Here is a 20018-nt window from a genome sequence, read left to right as displayed (position 1 = left end):
TTATGGTTTATTGTTTATGGTTTATGGTTTATGGTTTATGATTGAGGCTTTAGGGTTTATGGTTTAGGGTTTAGCCACTACAATAAATTTGGGCTGAGACAACCCTTTAAAAACGTTGCCTATAATAAGGAAAAGTGTTGCCTTTTATCAAAGGCAACACTTTCCAACAAAACGGAACTCTTTTTGGGGCGTTGGCTATATGGCCGTTACCTTTGGTCAAAGGCAACGCTTTTGTGTATCAAAGGGAACCCTTTTTATGGTAACCTTCAAAAAACGTTGCCTTTTCTACAAAAAAAGCAACTCCATAAAAGGGTTGCCTTAGAGGACCCAAACACAACGCTTTAGATAAGACTTTCTGGCAACACTTTTTACGAGTTGTATTTTCTAATACATAAAGCAACACTTGTCAAGATTTGTTTTAAGTTGCCTTTTGATATACCTAAAGCAACACTTGTTCAAATTTTTTTTAAGTTACTTTTTTCATAGACCTAAAGCAACGCTTATCTAAATTTTTTGGTATTGCCTTTTCAGATATCTAAAGCAACATTTATCTAAGTTTTTTAAAAAGATATACAACATACTTTAATAAAATTTAATTATTTAAACTAAATTAAATAAATAGAAAGAAAAGATAAGCTAATAAACTAATATATTGCATATATATTAAATCAAAACGTTGTTTCAAATCCAACTAAATAAATTTTAAATACATATACTTACAGTTCCCAATTCAAATAAAAATACATATAATAACTAAACAAAAAAAAAACAAATAAATGCCTAATTGCATCAGATTTCGTTCTCTTCGCCAGTTCTTCCATAATGCCGATGTATGTCAGAGTTGATCTCCATAGTCTTCGTACTATCCATAATGCCTATGTATGTCAAGGTTGATCTCCATAGTCTTCTTACTAGATATGTAGCCAGTCATACCGTTATCTCTCAAGGCCTGAGCCTTCATAATCCTCTCCACATGTTTGCAATCCAACCATACTCACCAGTGACTAAACAACAAGTAACCTATTAAGCTAAACATCTTCGTATCATATAAAATACCAATCAAAGAACAAAACCATATTCAATACTAAAGAAAACAACGATATAGTGTAAATGTAACACAATATAAGGACCAAATGAACATCACGACTTTCATCATTCTCAATCTGAATAGGGTAATAACATTCATCAACAACCAAATATCATAAAACATAAAGGCAATAACAGGATGAATAAAAAATTAAAATATACCAGAGAAAGGTCAGAAGTAGCATCTTCCAATATAAGTTATTTTTTTCCATTGTAATATGGCTAATATATTGCATATATATTAAATTAAAAAGTTGTTTCAAATTCAACTAAATAAATTCTAAAAACATATACAGTTGCCAATTCAAATAAAAATACACATAATAACTAAACAAAAAAAAAAAAAAACAAAAATAAATGCCTAATTTCATCAGCTTTCGTTCTCTTCGCCAGTTCTTCCATAATGCCGATGTATGTCAGAGTTGATCTCCATAGTCTTCGTACTATCCATAATGCCTATATATGTCAGGGTTGATCTCCATAGTCTTCTTACTAGATATGTAGCCAGTCATACCGTTATCTCTCAAGGCCTGAGCCTTCATAATCCTCTCCACATGTTTGCATTTCAACCATACTCACCAGTGACCAAACAACAAGTAACCTATTAAGCTAAACATCTTCGTATCATATAAAATACCAATCAAAGAACAAAACCATATTCAATACTAAAGAAAACAACGATATAGTGTAAATGTAACACAATATAAGGACCAAATGAACATCACGACTTTCATCATTCTCAATCTGAATAGGGTAATAACATTCATCAACAACCAAATATCATAAAACATAAAGGCAATAAAAGGATGAATAAAAAATTAAAATATACCAGAGAAAGGTCAGAAGTAGCATCTTCCAATATAAGTTATTTTTTTCCATTGTAATATGGTGACCTTCATCATGTGCAATTGTATTTATATGCAAGTAAATAAATTTTTTTAAGGGCTTTAATATATTATAATTCGAGATTTTGCAATACTTTTTAAAATTAAAAATAGAAAAAATGAGACTTAATCATCCATTTAGCATTCAAATTATAAAATATATTTTCTAAATCTAAAAAATTTAATAGTAAATAACTAGCAACAAACCTATGGTTAGTTGAAATCAATGAACATGCCAATTAATCACCATGCCATGACTAATAAACTCATCTAAAAAATTAGCTTACCATTCAAAACACAGTTACATAGGTCCTATGTAAAACTTGCACATACATCGAATTCTAAAAGAATAACACCCCTAATAATAACATCATGAGTTGGAAGAGGGAATTGAGACAGCTTTGGAACCATGTAGAAAGAACAATAATAATTTAACTCAAATTTAAACTTCAACACTAAAATATAAGAATGAAAATAATATTTTCTTTTTATGTAAATAACCATGATAATTGTATTTTGAAAGATACTACAACAAAAATACTAGAATACCTCAGAAGGTTTAACACCCCATAAAAACACTCGCAGTCGAAATTGAGGCAAACCCTAAGCTCTAGCAGCCAGAATTTCCAAGCATTCAAAACAAAATTACATAAGTCCTATGTAAAACTTGCACATACATCGAATTCTAAAAGAATAACACCCCTAATAATAACATCATGAGTTGGAAGAGGGAATTGAGATAGCTTTGGAACCATGTAGAAAGAACAATAATAATTTAACTCAAATTTGAACTTCAACACTAAAATATAAGAATCAAAATAATATTTTCTTTTTATGTAAATAACCATGATAATTGTATTTTGAAAGATACTACAACAAAAATACTAGAATACCTCAGAAGGTTTAACACCCCATAAAAACACTCGCAGTCGAAATTGAGGCAAACCCTAAGCTCTAGCGGCCAGAATTCCCAAGCTCCACCACATATTACATCAGCATCTCCTAACAAGACAATAATAATGATATATATGACATCAAATAGCACTCAAAAGAAAACTAAAGAAAAAAAAACAGACACCTTGAAAACTAAAATTTTAATAGTGTCACAAACTGCTCTTTTTGTTCCTTCTTTCTTGTTCTTTTCCCTTTAACTTGAATCCTACTGAAAAAGCTTAAAGATATCACACAGAATAAATGAAAGAAGAAAAAAGAAAAGAAAAGAAAAGCCACTACCTAAAAAAATGAAGATGCTTATTACCATATATTGATACATGATAATTCAACCATATGAATATATGATATATGAGGTGCCTAATACTATTCTCACATACATCATCATATAATTACTAGTCATGTTATTTAACTTAGGTACCTAAATTCTAGCATCAATTTCTCTGAATGTTATGACTTTACCAATAGTATTTCCATACCAGACCAGCTTTTGAACTGGATCACCATGTTGGTGGCATGAAATAGTGTTTTAAGTAGCTTGTTAATCATTTTACATCAATAGCTAAAGAATTAATGAACTACTCTTCATCAAAGACATCAGAGAAATTGTTACAAAGCAAACAAGGGAAATAAAACCCCCAAAATCAGAACTATCAAAAAGTCCCAAAAATTCAGAATCAATGCATTTAAAAATTCCATTCCCATAGTAAAATTCAGAATTAAAGCATTCAGAAATTGCATTTCCATACTAAAATTCAAAATCAATGCATTCAGAAATTCTATTCCTATAGTAAAGTTTAGACATTTCTTAACAATACACAGAGGAGGATGAAGGGGGTTACAACTGCGTGTAGCGTTGTCAGAGCTCGCGAAGAGGAGGAGGCGGGACATAGGAAGAAGAGGAAGAAGGGGAAGAGAAGGGAGAGGGATTTCTCGACGGTGGTGGTTTGGCACAAAATGAGGAGCGCACCGTGTCGTCGCCGTAAAGAAGATGACCGCGTCGACACCCATGGAGGAGAGCACTGCGTCGACGCTCGAGGAAGGGAGCACCGCGTCGTTGCCCATGGAGGAGAGCACTGCTGTCGTACATGGAGTAGAGCTGCGATCGTGGAGGGTGTGTTGACGTTTGGAATTGCTTTCGAAGGGTAGGGCTAGCTTATGGTAGTGATGAACTGAAGCACATTTCTTCCTTACCTTTTTTTCCCTAAGTTATTTGATTGGAAAAATAATTGGTGGGAATATAATTAAAAGTTTTTCTCTAAAATTTTTAGTTATGAATAATTTTAGGTAACTTTTTATAAATGTTATTTATCTAATTTTTTTTATAACTCTTAAAAAATGTTGTATTTTTATCTAAAAATGTTGTCTTAAATTTTGTATAATGCAACAATTTTTAAGTGTTATTTTAGATATCAAAGACAACTATTTTGGTGGGTGGCCAAAAATTTTGTTATCTTTGCCTTACACAAAGGCAACTCGTTAAAAATGTTGTCTTTTTCTATCTAAGACAATATTTGTTAAATGTTTCTTCGAAAAAGGGTTACCTTAGGCCAAAAATGTTGTAGTGTAGGGTTTAGGGTTTATGGTTTATGATGGTTTGGGGTTGAGGGTTTATGGTTTAAGGTTTAGGCTTTAGGTTTGTGGTTTAGCGTTTAGGGTGTAGAGTTTAGGGTTTACTGTTTATGGTTTAGGTTGAGGGTTTATGGTTTAGGGTTTAGGCTTTAGGGTTTGTGGTTTAAGGTGTAGGGTTTAGGATTTAGGGTTTGTGGGTTGGGGTTGAGGGTTTAGGGTTAGAGTTTATAGTTTAGGGTTTAGTGTTTATGGTTTGTGGTTTAGGGTTTAGGGTGTATGGTTTAGGGGTTAGGGTTTATGATTTGGGGTTGATGGCTTATGGTTTAGGGTTTATGCTTTAGGGATTGTGGTTTAGTGTTTAGGGTGTAGGATTTAGGATTTATGAGTTATGGTTTGTGGTTGAGGGTTTATGGTTTAGGGTTTTGGCTTTAGGATTTGTGGTTTAGGGTTTAGGACTTAGGTTTTAGGGTTTATGGTTTATGGTTTGGGGTTGCGGGTTTATGGTTAGGGTCTAGCATTTAGGGTTTGTGGTTTAGGGTGTAGGGTTTAGGATTTAGGATTTATGATTTGGGATTTAGAGTTTGGGGTTTAAGGTTTATGGTTTAGGGTTTAGTGTTTGTGGTTTAGGATTTAGGATTTGGGATTTAGGGTTTATGGTTTATGGTTTAGGGTTCATTATTTATGGTTTAGGGTTTAGGGTTTAGGCTTTAGGGTTTGTTGTGTAAGGTATAGGGTTTAGGGTTTAGGGTTTATGATGGTTTGGGATTGAGGGTTTATGGTTTAGGGTTTAGGCTTTATGGTTTATGGTTAAGGGATTAGGGTTGTGGTCTAGGGTTTAGGATTTGGGGTTTAGGGTTTGGGGTTGATGGTGTTTGGTTTAGGGTTTATGGTTTATGGTTTATGGTTTATGGTTTATGGTTTAGGGTTTTTGTTTTAGGGTTTAGGGTTTAGGGTTGTGGTCTAGGGTTTATGATTTATGGTTTAGTGTTTAGGGTTTAGGGTTGAGGGTTTATGGTTTAGGGTTTATGGTTTAGGTTTATACTTTAGGCTTTGTGATTTAGGGTTTAGGGTTTATGGTTTATGGTTTAGGGTTTAGGGTTTATGATGGTTTAGGGTTTAGGTTTGTGGTTTAGGGTTTAGGGTTTATTGTTTGAGGTTGATGGTTTATGGTTTAGGGTCTAGGGTTTAGGGTTTGTGATTTACGGTGTAGGGTTTAGGGTTTATGGTTTGGGGTTGATGGTTTATGGTTTAGGATTTAGGGTTTAGCTTTTAGAATTTATGGTTTAGGGTTTAGTGTTTATCGTTTAGGGATTATGGTTTATGGTTTATGGGTTAGGGTTTATGGTTTAGCTTTTATGATTTAGGGTTTATGGGTGTAGGGTTTAGGGTTTATGATTTAGGGTTAAGGGTTTATGGTTTGGGATTTAGGGTTTAGAATTTGTTGTTTAGGGTTTATGCTTTAAGGTTTGTGGTTTAGGGTTTAGGGTTTAGTGTTTATGGTTTGAGGTAGATGGTTTATGGTTTAGGGTTTGTGATTTACGGTATAAAGTTTAGTGTTTAATGTTTATGGTTTGGGGTTGAGGGTTTATGGTTTAGGAATTAGGGTTTATGATTTTTGGTATAGGGTTTAGGATTTATGATTTGGGGTTGAAGGCTTATGGTTTAGGGTTTAGGGTTTGTGGTTTAGTGTTTAGGCTTTAGGATTTGTAGTTTAAGGTTTAGGGTTTATGGTTTGGGGTTGATGGTTTATGGTTTAGGGTTTATGGTTTATAGTTTAGTGTTTGGGCTTAAGTGTTTAGGGTTTAGGCTTTAGGGTTTAGGGTTTATGATTTTGTGTTTGCGCTTTAGGGTTTGTGGTTTGGGGTTTAGGGGTTGTGATTTAGGGTTTATGTTTAGGGTTTAGGGTTTAGGGATTAGGGTTTATGATGGTTTGGGATTGAGGGTTTATGTTATGGGTTTTATGTTGTAGGCTTTAAGGTTTTGGTTTAGGGTTTACGATTTAGGGTTTGTGGTTGTAGGCTAGGGTTTAGGATTTGGGGTTTAGGGTTTAGGGTTTAGGGTTTAGGGTGTAGGGCTTAGGATTTGTGAATTATGGTTTCTTGCTGAGGGTTTATGGTTTAGGGTTTAGGCCTTAGGGTTTGTGGTTTAGGGTTTAGGGCTTAGTGTTAGGGTCTAGCGTTTATGGTTTGTGGTTTAGGGTGTAGGGTTTAGGGTTTAGGGTTTATGATTGGGGTTGAGTGTTTATGGTTTAGGGTTAGTGGTTTAGGGTTTAGGGTTTATGGTTTATGGTTTAGGGTTTAGGGTTTAGGGTTTATGGTTTAGGCTTTAGGGTTTATGATTTAGGGTATATGGTTTATAGTTTAGGGTTTATACTTTAGGGTTTGTGGTTTTGGGTTTAGGGTGTAGGGTTTATGATTTGGGGTTGAGGGCTTATGGTATAGGGTTTAAGGTTTTAGGGATTGTGGTTTAGTGTTTAGGGTGTATGGTTTAGGGTTTATGATTTATGCTTTGGCGTTGAGAATTTATGGTGTAGAGGTTAGGGTTTATAGTTTGGGGTTTATGCTTTAGGGTTTGTGGTTTAGGGTCTAGGGTGTAGGGTTTAGGTATTTAGGTTTATGATTTGGGGTTGAGGACTTATGGTTTAGGGTTTCGGCTTTAAGGTTTATGGTTTAGTTGTTAGGGTGTAGGGTTTAGGGTTTATGATTTATGGTTTGGGATTGACGCCTTATAGTTTAGTGTTTAGGTTTTAGGGTTTGTGGTTTAGGGTTTAGGGCTTATAGTTTAGGGTTTATGGTTTATGCTTTGGGGTTGAGGGTTTATTGTTTAGGGCCTAGGGTTTAGTCTTTGTAGTTTAGGGTGTAGTGCTTAGACTTGATGGTTTAGGGTTTAGGGTTTATGGTGTAGGGTTTAGGATTTATGGTTTAGGGTTTATGGTTTGGGGTAAAGGGTTTATGGTTTAGCTTTTATGGTTTATAGTTTAGTGTTTAGGCTTTAGTGTTTGTAGTTTAGGGTTAAGGCTAGGGTTTAGTGTTTAGGCTTTAGGGTATGGGGTTTAGGGTTTAGGGTCTAGCTTTTAAGGTTTATAGTTTAGGGTTTAGTGTTTGGGCTTTAGGGTTTGCGGTTTTGGGTTTAGGGGGTGTGATTTAGTGTTTAGGCTTTAGAGTTTGTGGTTTAGGGTTTAGGATTTGGGGTTTAGGGTTTTTGGTTTTATAGGTTAAGGTTGAGGGTTTATGGTTTAGGATTTGGGGTTGTGGTCTAGGGTTTAGGATTTGGGGTTTAGGGTTTATGGTTTAGGGTTTAGGATTTATGGTTTATGGTTTATGGTTTATTGTTTATGGTTTATAGTTTATGGTTTATGATTTAGGCTTTAGGGTTTGTGGTTTAGGGTTTAGCACTACAACAAATTCGGACTGAGATAACCCTTTAAAAACGTTGCCTATAATAAGGAAAAGTGTTACCTTTTATCAAAGGCAAAACTTTCCAACAAAACGGAACTCTTTTTGGGGGGTTGTCTATATGGCCGTTACCTTTGGTCAAAGGCAACGCTTTTTTGTATCAAAGGGAACCCTTTTTATGGCAACCTTCAAAAAACGTTGCCTTTTCTACAAAAAAAGCAACTCCATAAAAGGGTTGCCTTAGAGGACCCAAACATAACGCTTTAGATAAGACTTTCTGGCAACACTTTTTACGAGTTGTATTTTCTAATACATAAAGCAACACTTGTCAAGATTTGTTTTAAGTTGCCTTTTGATATACCTAAAGCAACACTTGTTCAAATTTTTTTTAAGTTACTTTTTTCATAGACCTAAAGCAACGCTTATCTAAATTTTTTGGTATTGCCTTTTCAGATATCTAAAGCAACATTTATCTAAGTTTTTTAAAAAGATATACAACATACTGTAATAAAATTTAATTATTTAAACTAAATTAAATAAATAGAAAGAAAAGATAAGCTAATAAACTAATATATTGCATATATTTTAAATCAAAACGTTGTTTCAAATCCAACTAAATAAATTTTAAATACATATACTTACAGTTCCCAATTCAAATAAAAATACATATAATAACTAAACAAAAAAAAAACAAATAAATGCCTAATTTCATCAGCTTTCGTTCTCTTCGCCAGTTCTTCCATAATGCCGATGTATGTCAGAGTTGATCTCCATAGTCTTCGTACTATCCATAATGCCTATGTATGTCAAGGTTGATCTCCATAGTCTTCTTACTAGATATGTAGCCAGTCATACCGTTATCTCTCAAGGCCTGAGCCTTCATAATCCTCTCCACATGTTTGCATTTCAACCATACTCACCAGTGACCAAACAACAAGTAACCTATTAAGCTAAACATCTTCGTATCATATAAAATACCAATCAAAGAACAAAACCATATTCAATACTAAAGAAAACAATGATATAGTGTAAATGTAACACAATATAAGGACCAAATGAACATCACGACTTTCATCATTCTCAATCTGAATAGGGTAATAACATTCATCAACAACCAAATATCATAAAACATAAAGGCAATAACAGGATGAATAAAAAATTAAAATATACCAGAGAAAGGTCAGAAGTAGCATCTTCCAATATAAGTTATTTTTTTCTATTGTAATATGGTGACCTTCATCATGTGCAATTGTATTTATATGCAAGTAAATAAATTTTTTTAAGGGCTTTAATATATTATAATTCGAGATTTTGCAATACTTTTTTAAATTAAAAATAGAAAAAATGAGACTTAATCATCCATTTAGCATTCAAATTATAAAATAGATTTTCTAAATCTAAAAAATTTAATAGTAAATAACTAGCAACAACCCTATGGTTAGTTGAAATCAATGAACATGCCAATTAATCACCATGCCATGACTAATAAACTCATCTAAAAAATTAGCTTACCATTCAAAACAAAATTACATAAGTCCTATGTAAAACTTGCGCATACATCGAATTCTAAAAGAATAACACCCCTAATAATAACATCATGAGTTGGAAGAGGGAATTGAGACAGCTTTGGAACCATGTAGAAAGAACAATAATAATTTAACTCAAATTTGAACTTCAACACTAAAATATAAGAATGAAAATAATATTTTCTTTTTATGTAAATAACCATGAGAATTGTATTTTGAAAGATACTACAACAAAAACACTAGAATACCTCAGAAGGTTTAACACCCCATAAAAACACTCGCAGTCGAAATTGAGGCAAACCCTAAGCTCTAGCGGCCAGAATTCCCAAGCTCCACCACATATTACATCAGCATCTCCTAACAAGACAATAATAATGATATATATGACATCAAATAGCACTCAGAAGAAAACTAAAGAGAAAAAAGAGACACATTGAAAACTAAAATTTCAATAGTGTATGATATATACGACATCAAATAGCATTCAGAAGAAAACTAAAGAAAAAAATAGACACCTTGAAAATTAAAATTTTAATAGTGTCACAAACTGCTCTTTTTGTTCCTTCTTTCTTGTTCTTTTCCCTTTAACTTGAATCCTACTGAAAAAGCTTAAAGATATCACACAGAATAAATGAAAGAAGAAAAAAGAAAAGAAAAGAAAAGCCACTACCTAAAAAAATGAAGATGCTTATTACCATATATTGATACATGATAATTCAACCATATGAATATATGATCTATGAGGTGCCTAATACTATTCTCACATACATCATCATATAATTACTAGTCACGTTATTTAACTTAGGTACCTAAATTCTAGCATCAATTTCTCTGAATGTTATGACTTTACCAATAGTATTTCCATACCAGAACAGCTTTTGAACTGGATCACCATGTTGGTGGCATGAAATAGTGTTTTAAGTAGCTTGTTAATCATTTTACATCATTAGCTAAAGAATTAATGAACTACTCTTCATCAAAGACATCAGAGAAATTGTTACAAAGCAAACAAGGGAAATAAAACCCCCAAAATCAGAACTATCAAAAAGCCCCAAAAATTCAGAATCAATACATTCAAAAATTCCATTCCCATAGTAAAATTCAGAATATTTCCATACTAAAATTCAGAATTAAAGCATTCAGAAATTGCATTTTCATACTAAAATTCAGAATCAATGCATTCAGAAATTCTATTCCTATAGTAAAGTTTAGACATTTCTTACCAATACACAGAGGAGGATGAGGGGGGTTACAGCTGCGTGTAGCGTTGTCAGAGCTCGCGAAGAGGAGGAGGCAGGACAGAGGAAGAAGAGGAAGAAGGGGAAGAGAAGAGAGAGGGGTTTCTCGACGGTGGTGGTTTGGCACAAAATGAGGAGCGTACCATGTCGTCGCCGTAAAGAAGATGACCGCGCCGACACCCATGGAGGAGAGCACTGCGTCGCTCGTGGAAGGGAGCACCGCGTCGTTGCCCATGGAGGAGAGCACTGCTGTCGTACATGGAGGAGAGTTGCGATCGTGGAGGGTGTGTTGACGTTTGGGATTGCTTTTGAAGGGTAGGGCTAGCTTATGGTAGTGATGAACTGAAGCACATTTCTTCCTTACCTTTTTTTCCCTAAGTTATTTGATTGGAAAAATAATTGGTGGGAATATAATTAAAAGTTTTTCTCTAAAATTTTTAGTTATGAATAATTTTAGGTAACTTTTTATAAATTTTATTTATCTAATTTTTTTTATAACTCTTAAAAAATATTGTATTTTTATCTAAAAATGTTGTCTTAAATTTTGTATAATGCAACAATTTTTAAGTGTTATTTTAGATATCAAAGACAACTATTTTGGTGGGTGGCCAAAAATTTTGTTATCTTTGCCTTACACAAAGGCAACTCGTTAAAAATGTTGTCTTTTTCTATCTAAGACAATATTTGTTAAATATTTCTTCGAAAAAGGGTTACCTTAGGCCAAAAATGTTGTAGTGTAGGGTTTAGGGTTTATGGTTTATGATGGTTTGGGGTTGAGGGTTTATGGTTTAAGGTTTAGGCTTTAGGTTTGTGGTTTAGCGTTTAGGGTGTAGGGTTTAGGGTTTACTGTTTATGGTTTAGGTTGAGGGTTTATGGTTTAGGATTTAGGCTTTAGGGTTTGTGGTTTAAGGTGTAGGGTTTAGGATTTAGGGTTTGTGGGTTGGGGTTGAGGGTTTATGGTTTAGGGTTTAGTGTTTATGGTTTGTGGTTTAGGATTTAGGGTGTATGGTTTAGGGGTTAGGGTTTATGATTTGGGGTTGAGGGCTTATGGTTTAGGGTTTATGCTTTAGGGATTGTGGTTTAGTGTTTAGGGTGTAGGATTTAGGATTTATGAGTCATGGTTTGTGGTTGAGGGTTTATGGTTTAGGGTTTTGGCTTTAGGATTTGTGGTTTAGGGTTTAGGGCTTAGGTTTTAGGGTTTTTGGTTTATGGTTTGGGGTTGCGGGTTTATGGTTAGGGTCTAGCATTTAGGGTTTGTGGTTTAGGGTGTAGGGTTTAGGATTTAGGGTTTATGATTTGGGGTTTATGTTTTAGAGTTTGGGGTTTAGGGTTTATGGTTTAGGGTTTAGTGTTTGTGGTTTAGGATTTAGTATTTGGGATTTAGGGTTTATGGTTTAGGGTTTATGGTTTATGGTTTAGGGTTCATTATTTATGGTTTAGGGTTTAGGGTTTAGGCTTTAGGGTTTGTGGTGTAAGGTATATGGTTTAGGGTTTAGGGTTTAGGGTTTATGATGGTTTGGAATTGAGGGTTTATGGTTTAGGGTTTAGGCTTTAGGGTTTATGGTTAAGGGTTTAGGGTTGTGGTCTAGGGTTTAGGATTTGGGGTTTAGGGTTTGGGGTTGAGGGTGTTTAGTTTAGGGTTTATGATTTATGGTTTATGGTTTATGGTTTAGGGTTTTTGTTTTAGGGTTTAGGGTTTAGGGTTTAGGGTTTATGGGGTTTGGGTTTGGGGTTATGGTCTAGGGTTTATGATTTATGGTTTAGGGTTTAGGGTTTAGGATTGAGGGTTTATGGTTTAGGGTTTATGGTTTAGGTTTATACTTTAGGCTTTGTGATTTAGGGTTTATGGTTTATGGTTTAGGGTTTAGGGTTTATGATGGTTTAGAGTTTAGGGTTTAGGATTTATTATTTGGGGTTGAAGGCTTATGGTTTAGGGTTTAAGGGTTTGTGGTTTAGTGTTTAGGCTTTAGGATTTGTAGTTTAGGGTTTAGGGTTTATGGTTTGGGGTTGATGGTTTATGGTTTAGGGTTTATGGTTTATAATTTAGTGTTTAGGCTTTAGTGTTTAGGGTTTAGGCTTTAGGGTTTAGGGTTTATGGTTTTGTGTTTACGCTTTAGGGTTTGTGGTTTGGGGTTTAGGGGTTGTGATTTAGGGCTTATGTTTTAAAGTTTGGGATTTAGGGTTTAGGTTTTGGGTTTAGGGTTTGTGATTTAGGATTTATGATTTGGGGTTTAGGGTTTATGGTTTATGGTTTATGGTTTATGGTTTAGGGTTTATGGTTATGGTTTAGGGTTCATAGTTTATGGTTTAGGGTTTAGGCTTTAGGGTTTGTGGTTTAGGGTTTAGGGTTTAGGGTTTATGATGGTTTGGGGTTGAGGGTTTATGGTTTAGGGTTTAGGCGTTAGGGTTTATGGTTAAGGCTTTAGGGTTGTGGTCTAGGGTTTGGGGTTTAGGGTATGGGGTTGAGGGTTTATGGTTTAGGGTTTATGGTTTATTATTATGGTTTATGGTTTAGGGTTTAGGGTTTAGGGTTTTTATTTTAGGGTTTAGGGTTTATGATGGTTTGCAGTTGAGGGTTTTTGGTTTAGGGTTTATGCTTTAGGTTTGTTGTTTAGGCTTTAGGGTGTAGGGCTTAGGGTATAGTTTTTATGGTTTGGGTTGAGGGTTTATGGTTTAGGGTTTAGGATTTAGAGTTTGTGGTTTAGGGTGTAGGGTTTATGGGTTGGGGTTGAGGGTATATGGTTTAGGATTTAGGGTTTATGCTGTAGGGTTTAGGGTTTAGGGTTTATGGTTTAGGGTTTATGGTTTAGGGTTTAGGGTGTAGGGTTATGGTTTAGGGTTTATGATTTGGGGTTGAGGGTTTATGTTTAAGGTGTAGGCTTTAGGGTTTGTGGTTTAGAGTTTAGGCTTTAGAGTTTGTGGTTTAGGGTTTAGCGTCTATGGTTTATAGTTTGCGTTTGAGGGTTTATGGTTTAGGGTTTATGGTTTATAGTTTAGTGTTTAGGCTTTAGGGTTTGTGGTTTAGGGCTTATGGGTTGTGATTTAGGGTTTATGTTTTAGAGTTTGTCGTTTAGGATTTATGGTTTAGGGTTTAGGGTTTGTGGTTTAGGGATTAGGATTTGGCGTTGAGGGTTTATGGTTTAGGGTTTACGGTAGATGGTGTATGGTTTAAGGTTTATGGTTTATGGTTTAGGGTTTAGGCTTTAGGGTTTGTCATTTAGGGTTTAAGGTTTAGGGTTTAGCGTTTAGGGTTTACGATGGTTTGGGGTTGATGGTTTATGGTTTAGGGCTTAGGGTTTGTGGTTTAGGGTTTATGGTTTAGGGTTTGGGGTTGTGGTCTAGGGTTTAGGATTTGGGGTTTAGGGTTTAGGGTTGCAGGTTTATGGATTATGGTTATGGTTTATGGTTTATGGTTTATGGTTTAGGGTTTAGGGTTTGTGGTTTAGGGTTTAGGATTTGTGGTTTATGGTTTAAGGTTTATGATGGTTTGGGGTTGAGGGTTTATGGTTTAGGGTTTAGACGTTAGGTTTGTGGTTTAGGGTTTAGGGTGTAGGGTTTAGGGCTTAGTGTTTATGGTATGGGCTTAGGGTTTATGGTTTAGTGTTTAGGCTTTAGAATTTGTGGTTTATGGTTTATGTTTATGGGTTCGGGTTGAGAGTTTATGGTTTAGTGTTTATAGTTTAAGGTTTATGCTTTAGGGTTTGTGGTTTAGGTTTTACGATGTATGGTGTTTAGTTTAGGGTTTATAATTTCGGCTTGAGGACTTATGGTTTAGGGTTTGTAGTTTAGGGATTACGATTTATGGTTTGGGTTTGAGGGTTTATGGTTTATGGTTTAGGATTTATAGTTTAGGGTTTATGCTTTAGAGTTTTTGGTTTAGTGTTTAGGGTGTATGGTTTAGGGTTTAGGTTTATGATTTTGTGGTTGAGGGCTTACAGTTTAGGGTTTAGGCTTTAGGGATTGTGGTTTAGTGTTTAGGGTATAGTGTTTAGGATTAATGATTTATTGCTTGTGGTTGAGGGTTTAGGGTTTACGGTTTAGGCTTTAGGGTTTATGGTTTAGGCTTTAGGGCTTAGTGTTTAGGGTTTATGATTTATGGTTTCGGGTCGCGGGTTTATCGTTATGCTCTAGGGTTTAGGGTTTGTGGTTTAGGGTGTAGGGTTTAGTGTTTAGTGTTTATGGTTTTGGGTTGAGAGTTTATGGTTTAGGGTTTAGGGGTTATGGTTTAGGCTTTAGGCTTTAGGGTTTATGGTTTAGTGTGTGGGGTTTATAGTTTTCGGTTTATGCTTTAGGGTTTGTGGTTTAGGGTTTAGGGTGTATTGTTTAGGGTTTAGGGTTTTTAATTTGGGGTTGAAGGCTTATGGTTTAGGGTTTAGGCTTTAGGGATTATGGTTTAGTGTTTAGGGTGTAGGATTTAGGGTTTATGATTTATGCTTTGGGGTTGAGGATTAATGGTTTAGGGTTTAGGGTTTAGGGTTTATAGTTTATGGTTTATGCTTTAGGGTTTATGGTTTAGGGTTTAGGGTGTATGGTTTAGGGGTTAGGGTTTATGATTTGGGGTTGAGGGCTTATGGTTTTGGGTTTAGGGTTTAGGAGTTGGGGATTAGGGTTTAGCCTTTGTGCTTTAGGGTTTGTGGCTTAGCGTTTAGTTGTTTTGATTTAGGGTTTAGGTTTAAAGTTCGTGGTTTAGGCTTTAAGGCTTGTGGTTTAGGCCTTAGGGTTTATGGTTTAGGTTTGGGGTGTGTAGTTTATGGTTTAGGATTTGGGGGTTAGGGTTTTGGGATTATGGTTTAAGGTTGAGGATTTATGGTTTAGGGTTTGGGGTTGTGGTCTAGGGTTTAGGATTTGGAGTTTAGGGTTTAGGGTTTAGGGTTGAGGGTTTAGGGTTTATGGTTTACAGTATATGGTTTATGGTTTAGGGTTTAGTCTTTAGGGTTTGTGGTTTAGGATTTAGGGTTTATGATAGTTTGGGGTTGAAGGTTTATGATTTAAGGTTTATGCTTTAGGTTTGTGGTTTAGGCTTGAGGGTGTAGGGTTTAGGGTTTAGTGTTTATGGTTTGGGTTGATGGTTTAGGGTTTAGGGTTTAGGCTTTAGCGTTTGTAGTTTAGGGTGTAGGATTTAGGGTTTAGAGTTTATGGGTTGGGGTTGAAGGTTTATGGTTTAGGGTTTATAGTTTATGGTTTATGCTTTAGAGTTTGTGGTTTAGGTTTTACGGTGTAAGGTTTAGGGTTTAGGGTTTATAATTTGGGGTTGAGGGCTTATGGTTTAGGGTTCAGGCTTTAGGGAGTGTGGTTTAGTGTTTAGAGTGTAGGATTTATTATTTATGGTTTGGGGTGGAGGGTTTATGGTTTAGGGTTTAGGGTTTATATTTTAGGGTTTCTGGTTTAGGGTTTATGTTGTATGGTTTAGGTGTTATGGTTTATGATTTGGGGTTGAGGGCTTATGGTTTAAGGTTTATGCTTTAGGGATTGTGGTTTAGTGTTTAGGGTGTAGGGTTTAGTAATTATGAGTTATGGTTGTGGTTGAGTGTTTATCGTTTAGGGTTTAGGGTTTGTGGTTTAAGGGTTAGGGCTTAGGGTTTAGGGTTTAGGGTTTATGGTTTGGGGTTACGGGTTTATGGTTAGGGTCTAGCATTTAGGGTTTGTGGTTTAGGGTGTAGGATTTAGGGTTTAGGGTTTATGTTTTGGGGTTAAGGGTTTATGGTTTAGGGTTTAGGATTTATGGTATAGGGTTTAGGGTTTCTGGTTTATGGTTTAGGCTTTAGGGTTTATGGTTTCGGGTATAGGGTTTATAGTTTTGGGTTTACGCTTTAGGGTTTGTGGTTTAGGGTGTAGGGTTTAGGATTTAGGGTTTATGGTTTGGGGTTGAGGGCTTATGGTTTAGGGGTTAGGCTTTAGGGATTGTGGTTTAGTGTTTAGGGTGTATGGTTTAGCGTTTAGGGTTTACAGTTTAGGGTTTATGCTTTAGGATTTGTGGTTTAGGGTTTAGGGTGTAGGGTCTAGGGGTTATGGTTTATGATTTCGGGTTAAGGACTTTTGGTTTAGGCTTTAGGCTTTAGGGATTGTGGTTTAGTGTTTAGGGTGTAGGGTTTAGGGTTTATGATTTATGGTTTGGGATATAGGGTTTATAGTTTAGGGTTTATGGTTTAGGGTTTGTGGTTTAGGGTTTAGTGCTTAGTGTTTAGGGTTTAGGGCTTATGGTTTGGGGTTGAGGGTTTATGGTTTAGGGTCTAAGGTTTAGGATTTGTGGTTAGGGTGTAGGGTTTAGGGTTTATGTTTTAGGGTTTAGGGTTTATGGTTTAGGATTTAGGTTGTAGGGTTTATTGTTTAGGGTTTAGGGTTTAGAGTTTATGGTTTGGAGTTAAGGGTTTATGGTTTAGCATTTATGGTTTATAGTTTAGTTTTTAGGCTTTAGTGTTTGTGGTTTAATGTTAAGGCTTTAGGGTTTAGGATTTAGGGTTTGGCATTTAGGGTTTAGGGTTTAGGTTTTAGGGTTTATGGTTTAGGGTTTAGTGTTTGGGCTTTAGGGTTTGTTGTTTAAGGTTTATGGGTTATGATTTATAATTTAGGTTTTACACTACAAAAAATTCTGGTAAAAACGGCGATTTTTTATGGGAATTACGGCAGTTTTAACCGCCATTATTACCAATAATGGCGGTTTGGTAAATCGACGTAATTCTTGGCGCTATTCTGGTTATTACGGCGGTTTTTTGAATAGGTTAACACGGCGGTTCAAAACACCGTTATTTCCAGGGTTAAAATAGCGATTTTTAAATAGGTTAAAACGGCGGTTTGAACCACCATTATTACCCTGATAGAGTGACATTTTGGTTGGTTGAAATGGCGGTTCAAACCACTGTTATTTCCAGGGTTAAAATGGCAGTTTTTTAATAGGTTAAAACGGCAGTTTGAACCGCCATTATTACCCTTACAGAGTGGCGTTTTGGTTGGTTAAAATGATATTTTTTAACCGCCGTTTTACCCTGAAAGTGACATTTTTTATCGTTTAAAAAAATAATTTTTACCGTCATTTTTATCTCGTTAAATAAATAATTTTGTGATTAAAATGTCACAATAGCAAAAAATCATAATCCATAAATGAAATATTATATAACTCGTAAACAAAATATTAATATAATATATGATTTTTTATTATTGAAAATCAAAAGTAATAACTCCTATACAAAATCTTGTCTTACTAAACTTACCAAAATACAAGCATTGCAATAAACACTAATCAGTCAAATCTACCATACAGTTTCCTAAACTATATTAATATCTAATAATGTATTTAAACCATCTAATAAATGCTGTATTTAAACCTTCATTATCTGCTGTATTTAAACCTTCATCTAATAAGTGTTGTATTTAAACCTTCATTATCTGCTGATCTTGTGTAGTAGCTTTTGCTCACGCTCTAACTTCTTCTGCATCAATTTTAGACTGGGGACGGATCTCAAAATCCAAAGGTGTTGCTTCTGGCCTTGATGCATGTTGCCTTGAAGAAGACTGTCCAGACCTAGGCCTGCATTATACATTCAGAACAATTAGCATCTATAACACAAATCAGTGACAACTTAGTTCACATTGCTCCACCAGTAATATCTTAATTCCCAAGACTTACTGTGAAAATTCCAAATCAAGATCACCATCTCTGGATTCCATCCCTGCTGCTTTATTTGCCGGCCTGTACAAATTTAGCATTATAGAAATTCAGCATATTGCAATACATAAAACAAATATTGCTCAGACAAGCAATTTAAATCAGAATGGTTGAGCACTTTTTAACAGTTGGCCTCCTGAAAGGAATCCTGTCATCCTCAGCATTTCTCATGTCCTCAAACCGTGTACTCTTATTAATTATGGGTCGGCTCTACAATTACAAAGCAAAAATGTTGTGCTTTTTTAAGTATCTGTCCCCCAAAAAAAAACTACTCCTGGATGAAAATGGATAGCTTGTAAAAAAAAGAAAATGCATACCATTATAATGTCTTCAAGAATCAGTACAATTTTTAAGGAAAGATAAATGATACATGCTGAAGCAAAAGTTTCACAGATTACTTACCCATTTGTCAACCAATTCCTTAGCTAGTTTTCTATTTACATTGATTTCTTCGTCAGACTTCGATAAGAACATGATCACCTGTCAAGACAATATAGATCACACTTATGTTATGACTTCGAATAACAAGCTACATATTGATGCTCTCTTCTGTTTTTTCTTTTGCCCTAGGGAAGAGAAGGAAAGAGGGAGGGGAATGAGGGGAGAAAAGACTGTTATTTTAAATTCTAAAAAATAGAGCATCTAGCCACAGGATGAATTGAAGCACAACCTTCCCAAGACTAACTTCTTGAGTTTATTAATGGCAGGCTTCCCCTGTCTATTAAGTTCAGCATCATCTTCAGCTGTGACTTCAAGCTCAGCCATGACGTTCTCAACTAATAAAGCTATTTCTGCAGGACTTCTCTCATTCTTCATCTTTTTCTTACCTACCTTGAAAAGATCCTTAATTTCATCATCCTATTCACCTTTCTCTGCCTAGAATATTAACATATGTCAGGTGTCAAAATCTTTATAGTAAAAAAATGCAACAAATCCCATAATTGATTTCTTGAAGAAATTGTCTCTAACTAGATCATAAACAGAGACCGAATAGCTTGAAATGAAAAGAAAGCTTAAGTTACATGCATCACATATTTTGGTTTACAACATGCTACCGGTACCAAAACATTATCCTAATCAGAAAGATATCAAACACAGTGGATCTGCTATTCTGCTTACAGGAGAATCTAGCAGTAAAAAGAAAAAATTCGGGAGAATTAATTCACCAACCTGGGGAGCATATCACCAGGAGAATTAAAACATTTACTGATATTTTAATTGTGTTTAATTGAAAGAGGAACATAAAGAGACTTTGTACTTGTGTTTAATTGAAAGAGGAAGATAAAGAGATCGCTGCACTAGTTATACTAAAAAAATTGTGCAAACAATAATACTATTTATTTTCTAGTTCTCATTAAAATTTAAACGTATCCAAGATAAAATTAACAAAAGAGAAAGGAAAATTAAATCAAACTTTGCCTAATATAATCACCGTGAACATTTTATGAAGTCTAATCACAATTATCCAACGGGGTATTTGATTTATGAAATTCCAAAAGACTCTTTTATTTCACTGCAAAGTATTAACATTGATATAGATATTCATTAAATTGTGAATTTCACTATTAAGAAATTTACTATCTTGTGTATACATTATCAAATTCATAATAGTATACTAAACCATATTAGTGATGAGAAAATAATTGTGAATTTCACTATTAATAATGCAATAAGTGGGACTGGTGTTATATGTACCACAAGGA

At 34.9% G+C, this 20018-nt stretch overlaps 1 protein-coding gene and 1 long non-coding RNA gene across 2 annotated transcripts; both read right to left on the bottom strand.

Annotated features, from left to right (window-relative positions):
• LOC110266576 lies at nucleotides 1546–2026 on the bottom strand. Its single transcript, XR_002353992.1, has 2 exons — nucleotides 1916–2026; nucleotides 1546–1687 (listed from the first exon to the last, which is right to left on the bottom strand). It is a non-coding gene; the product is annotated as an uncharacterized LOC110266576 (long non-coding RNA).
• On the bottom strand, nucleotides 18056–18994 carry LOC107617058 (protein IWS1 homolog 1-like). Its single transcript, XM_021111040.1, has 5 exons — nucleotides 18986–18994; nucleotides 18718–18795; nucleotides 18434–18525; nucleotides 18277–18339; nucleotides 18056–18177 (listed from the first exon to the last, which is right to left on the bottom strand). Exons 2-5 carry the CDS (start codon nucleotides 18787–18789, stop codon nucleotides 18063–18065), a joined length of 342 nt encoding a protein of 113 aa, XP_020966699.1. The 5' UTR covers nucleotides 18790–18795; nucleotides 18986–18994; the 3' UTR covers nucleotides 18056–18062.

The sequence above is a fragment of the Arachis ipaensis genome, chromosome B09 (assembly GCF_000816755.2).
Source record: "Arachis ipaensis cultivar K30076 chromosome B09, Araip1.1, whole genome shotgun sequence".
NCBI lineage: Eukaryota > Viridiplantae > Streptophyta > Magnoliopsida > Fabales > Fabaceae > Arachis > Arachis ipaensis.
The sequence above is the reverse complement of the archived record's forward strand: the minus strand, read 5'-3'. Positions and strand labels throughout refer to the sequence as shown.